Source organism: Galeopterus variegatus, unplaced genomic scaffold (assembly GCF_000696425.1).
Source record: "Galeopterus variegatus unplaced genomic scaffold, G_variegatus-3.0.2 Scaffold4587, whole genome shotgun sequence".
Classification (NCBI taxonomy): domain Eukaryota; kingdom Metazoa; phylum Chordata; class Mammalia; order Dermoptera; family Cynocephalidae; genus Galeopterus; species Galeopterus variegatus.
In genome coordinates, this window is record NW_007730698.1 from 130,754 (window position 1) to 136,753 (window position 6,000).

At 35.2% G+C, this 6,000-nt stretch overlaps 1 protein-coding gene across 4 annotated transcripts in view; it reads left to right on the forward strand.

Annotated features, from left to right (window-relative positions):
* Positions 1-6,000, forward strand: part of KLHL13 (kelch-like family member 13) — a 117,066-nt gene that overhangs the window by 108,336 nt on the left and 2,730 nt on the right. For all 4 annotated transcript variants that reach the window (XM_008587914.1, XM_008587912.1, XM_008587910.1 and 1 more), the window contains one exon: positions 4,823-4,936. In XM_008587914.1, the coding sequence (XP_008586136.1) occupies positions 4,823-4,936 (114 nt within the window). The remainder of the gene's footprint in view (positions 1-4,822; positions 4,937-6,000) is intronic.

Consider the following 6,000-nt stretch of genomic DNA (forward strand, 5'->3'; position numbering starts at 1 on the left):
CACCCGAATTGAGAGTCTTGATTCCAAGAGAGCCTTTAGTCCAAAAGAAGTCATTACATAAAACCAAGAAGCAAGATGCTTCATTTTTTTCTGACCCACCCAACCACCTTTGAGTTCCTCCTGTCACACTCAAGTGGGAGTAAGAAGTAGGACTGTCTCATCTTGTCACATTCTGTATTGTTGGGGTAATCAGACTTGATGTAACCTGCCCTGATACCCCCCCACTCCCAAAGAACAATATCAATGAGTTCTTCTGAATTCTATCCATTAATAATATTTCTCTTTACATAAATAAGAAAATTATTTCTGTCAGTTGCCCTTTCTAGTTTTCTTGGGTCCATGTTTTTACAGAATAACAGACTTTGGTTCTAAAGAAATTCTTGCTTATATTTCTGAATGTTCCAGCCAGAGGCTGAGTTTTTAACTTTTCTCCTTCCCTACAATTGTTTTTATTTTTTAATGGAATTCCCCCTGCTCCACACACACACACACACTGACATCTGTTGTAATAAATTAACATTTCCATCTTTAATTACATAGACACATTCATATGCTTATGTAAATTAGTACCAGTATATGATTTATTCTTCATATACACAAGAACTATTGCCTGTATATAATTATAAAAAGAAAACAGTGGCAACATTTGCAACATATTTTAGATCATTTTAAAGTATTTGGCCTTTTGAAATCATTTCATAAAATGTATGGACCCAAGGAAAAGCTAAGCCCATAGTACGTCAAAAAAAAGACTAGGTGTGTGCGTGCATGTGCATGCACATGCCTGGCTTATTGCTAAAATATAATTCCTTGGAAACACTGCTTTCCTTTGACACTGGTTATAATAGGAAACTACAGGAAGCTTAGAGTAGCTGTCACTTCAGTGAAAAAGGAGTCAGTTATTTCTGGCATCTTTTAAAATTATGTCATATAAGAAATCAGTCTTACACTGAGATTTTCTATATTGAAGAATATGACAGCTCAGATATACTTCATTTCAGCTAAATATTGTCAAGCTTTCAAATAATGAAATAAATTATAGAACACATGCGAGATTTTTTTCAAATAAATGTACAATAAAATAACTAAAATTTTATCAAATGCCTCCCTATCCTTTAATGGATTTGGGGTTTTCTTGATCACTAACCACTCTAGGATCCCTCTAGGATTCTAGAGTCCATCACCCCTCTGTGGGAGCCATCACTGTTCAAATAATTTTCTTCAGGCCTAATCGCTTTCTTAATCTCAAAGAGCAGGTAAGTTCCACACCATCCCTTGGGACTGATTCTGAACTTCAGTGGAGTCATCTGAGAAAATAGGAACTCCTGATATGTGTGAAATAACCAACCTAAGTGTAATTCCTAAATTGGAGAGATTGTCTAACTTAAACATCTGCTCACCAGATTACTGAAGTTGATTCTCTAGATTAGGGGTCAGCAAACTTCTGTAACGGGCTAAAAGGTATATATTTTCAGCTTTGTGGGCCATTCATTATCTGTCACAACTAATTGACTCTGCTATTATAGTGCAAAAGAAACTGTAGACAATCCATAAACAAATGGCCAAGGCTGTGCTCGAATGAAGTTTCATAAACACTGAAATTTGAACTTTTATATGTTACAAAATAGCCTTTTGATTCTTTTCCAACTCTTTAAAAATGTAAAACCATTCAAAATTTTATCTTATGGGCCATGTAAAAACAAGAGTTGGACTGGATTTGACCCATGGGCTGAGGCTTGCTGATCCCTGCTCTAGATTTTCACAGTTGCCTCTTTACTATTCCAAACTCTCATAGACTGTGAAGGAACCACTGCTTTGTGGCTCAACTCCTCGCTTTGCATCATCCCTGGCCCCCTCCTCCCATCAAAGTTGTTGGCACTAACCTATATTTGACTATCTTGTAAATATGGAAAATAAAAATAAGAGCATGTGTGTCTGCTTTTTAATTAGATGCATTCTATTTTTAAATTGAATGGTATTTATTTATTTTTCTTCTTTTTTATTTTATTTTGTCAATATACAATGAGGTTGATTATTGTGGCCCATTACCGAAACCTCCCTTCCTCATCCCTCTGCCCCCTCCCTCCCAACAATGTCCTTTCTGTTTGCTTGTCGTATCAACTTCAAGGAATTGTAGTTGTTGTGTCTTCTTCCCTCCCCACCCCCTGTTTTTTTTGTGTATTTGTTTATTTATTTTTAGCTACCACAAATAAGTGAGAACATGTGATATTTCTCTTTCTGTGCCTGACTCGTTTCACTTAATATAATTCTCTCTAGGTCCATCCATGTCATTGCAAAATGGCAGTAAATGGTATTTATTTTTCTAATAACAATAGCAACTCTGCATGGGGAAAGTCTAAAGGTTGACAGTGAAGTTTAAAGGACTGTAAAAGCTAAAGGAGATAGATTATTTAGCTGAAAGAAGAAAAGTTTAGGGGTGATGAACTATTACAGTTATTGTGTAATTGGTGGTTAATAGCCATCTTACACTGAGAAACTACAGTATGAAAAAGTGTAGATGGATTCTTATAGCCCCTATTAGGAAAAAAATGCAGTTAATTCACTGACAGAGAAAGAGCACTATCTTTCTACATAGGAAATATGAATAATCATAAAGATTGAATAGCTATTCAATTTCTAGCTCCACTGTAAAAAGAATAAGAGGAAACTAATGGGAATTGCACCAGAACAGTTTGAATTAGACATGAGAAAAGAAAGTTACTATCTAGAAATTTCAAAGTTCAAGGCAGAGTCCTGCATTAAGAAAAGTATAGGATTATAGTGAAACCTGTCTTTGGTTTCAAATAGATAAAGAAGATGATCTCCGGAAGTCTTTTAAAACCCTTTTTCTGATAGTATGTGTGATTAGATTATTTTATCATATAAAATCTTCCCATTAATTACTTTGTTAATGCCAAGTATCAATCAATACACTGGGTCCTCTGTTACATGTAGAGAGAGAGATAATAATGTACATTCAGTAGGATTTTGCTTGTAGGTGAGGTGAAAGTCATGGTTTTTTTTTTTTTTTTTTTTTTTTTTTGGTCCTTTTTCTTTTGAGACTGGCTGCACCTCGCTCAGCCAGTGAGTGCACAGTGCACAGCCATCCCTACATAGGATCCGAACCTGCGGCGGGAGCGCTGCTGCGCTCCCAGCGCTGCACTCTCCCGAGTGTGCCTCAGGCTCGGCCCGAAAGTCATGTTAAGGCAAATGGAAATGGATATCGAAAAAGACATCTAGTGACTGGAGATAGTCCAAAAAAGTATTGAGATATGTGGCAGTTTAACTTGTTATTAATTGTGGAAATAGCCCTTATTTTAGGAAAAGACTTTTGAAGGGTCCTGCTATTTGATGGAAGTGTTTAGAAGAAAACAGAGTTGGTAAAGATTCAGGCCTGAAGCAATGAACAAAGTCAGCAAGAGAGTAGATCAAAATGAGAATAGTGACAGCCTTTGAAATAAGACTGAAATAAAGCTAAAGGAAGTAGAAAAGGAAGTCAGTAGAGGAATATGAGAAGTGGTATAATGTAGGTGAGGTTAGAGAAGATAAAAGTACTTTGCACAGTGAATTTGATGAAGAAATAAAATGATTGAATAGGACAAAAAAGTAGTCCTCCCCCCAAGTCCCATTTTGCCTGTGGTCATGTTTTTTAGGTAGGAAATCTCATTCAGAGGATGATTTGTCAGTTAGGACTGAATTTGGCTACAAGTAGCTAAACCTTATTTTAGTGCCTTGGTCAAATAACCCCACTCCATAGACTTCTGCGTACGTGTCACTGCCTACAACTATATCATATGGTTGACCAAAGCTTCAAGGGAACCTGCTAATTTGAATTTTATTTTCAGTTTGGTGCAGTGCTTCCCTGAGCAGTGTTGTGGTTCTGTTAGTAAGAAAAAAGCAGGGTTGGGAGAGGCAAGAAATTGGATTATCAATTACTAGTGTCTACAATAAATAATATGAATTTTTCAAGTCAATCTAGACTTTGTGCTTTTAGTCCTTATAACAGTCCTGTTTCTTTCTGCCTTTTCAAAAAGGATTACATTTTCTATCTCTGTAGAGTGTCATTGTTCTGTTCTTAGGTTATAACAGATTGATTGAAAGGTATTTAAGTGAGTCGAAGTCGCTTCTACAAAATACTTTATGTTAAAGATGATAAATTCATTACTAAGAGGAAGTACCCTTATTAAAGATCTTAACTTTACATTATGCTGCCAATCATCTTCAGGTTAGAAGTAGTACTGGCTGCAATGGTCGTGGGAGTATACAAACTTAGTTTTACACTATAAATGTAGAGAAATTATCATCAGTGTCTGTTTTGTAGTCTGGATATAAAATAACGCATTAGGCTTTAGAACATAAACTAGGCAGTGTGTATACATTCATTCTTAATTGAAAATTTTGCTTCTTACATGTTAATGTGTGTTCCTATAAGATATCTCAACATGGGGACCCAGAACTGACGTGTTTTTCCTTCCTTGTGATTTTTTTCATCTTTTCTTTCCACATTTTAGAGCAAATATTGGAGAAATGTCAAATTATTAAGATGTAACCAGATTCTGGAAGAAAAGAAATCTTAGCAATTTCTGTAGTGACAGAAATGTGTTACATTTTTACATTATCTAGTCTAATGTAATATGTACTAATGGTTCATATTGTTAATATATCGAGAACATATTCTTGATAACTACTGTAAGAGCCCCCCTCCCAAGGATCTCTCATACCTATAATAGATATTTTTCAGAAATTTGGATATTATTGTTAAAAAGGAAAATAATTAATTGCTAACTTTGAGATTAAAAATTCTTTTCTTTATTTTAAACAGCTACAGTGGAATGTTACAATCCACGAACAAATGAATGGACCTATGTTGCCAAAATGAGTGAGCCCCACTATGGCCATGCTGGAACTGTGTATGGAGGAGTGATGTATATTTCAGGTAAACAATTATTATGTGAACACAATATAATACATAAGCTTTTAACTATATAGTCATCTTTCCATATAGTGGTAGTGATAATAATAATCCAGAAAAATGCATAATCACACTATAATTTATGTTGATTTTCGAAGGCATTTTTGTGTGTACATTTCATGTGGATGCCTTGGGCATTCTGTAACATCATAAGACTAGCAGTAAACTAATCCTGCTGTAAATATATAACTTAGAAGAAATTGGAAAGCACTCAGATTCCCCAATTTGCTTTCTAGTTCCCATGCTCTGTATTCTAATAAACACCATTTATATTCTTTATAGCAACAATTAATTCATTTTATTTAACATTTAACTAAAGTATGTGAGAAAATATGTCATTATATAATATATAAACTCTCCTGTGCATAATAATGTTCATTCTCTCTTTTAGTATAATACATAATATGTGTTTCCTTTTTCCTTAGCATTATAATGAGGCTCTACCATGGCGTCATTGCATAAATAATTCTGTGCTGATTGTCTGTATTTTAGGCACATATTTTTCTATTGCAAAATTCTGAAATGGCTGCTGTTTATTCACAGTGTTCTAGTAACAACGTTTATTCTTAAATTGTTGGTGTTCAAATCACCTTTCCATAGAATTTAGAAAGAAGTCCTACTTCAATGTCATGATCATCTCTGGTATTGACATTCAACTTTGTTAGGCAGATTCTTATCATTTGGCCCTGACAGTCTACCTGTGACAGTTTTTTTCTCCCGTTTGAAGGCAGTTACATTAATGAAGAACAAAGGTGTTAAGGTGATGTTTGTGGTCTGATTCTCTGAACACTGCCTTAGGAAATCTGTAATCAAGAAGGATCAGTGAAAGGCCTATAGTATGTGATTGGCAGGTTTCTGGTGGTATATTCATGAGCAGCTATGGGATGTCTTATATTGAAGGAGCCATCCAGGAAATCATATGCTCCACTAAACAATGATTTATGCCCTCTACCTATTTTATGTATGTAGCGACTGTACCATTGTAATGAGAGCTCCAAATCCTCTGGGGGGGGGGGGGGGGGAAAAAA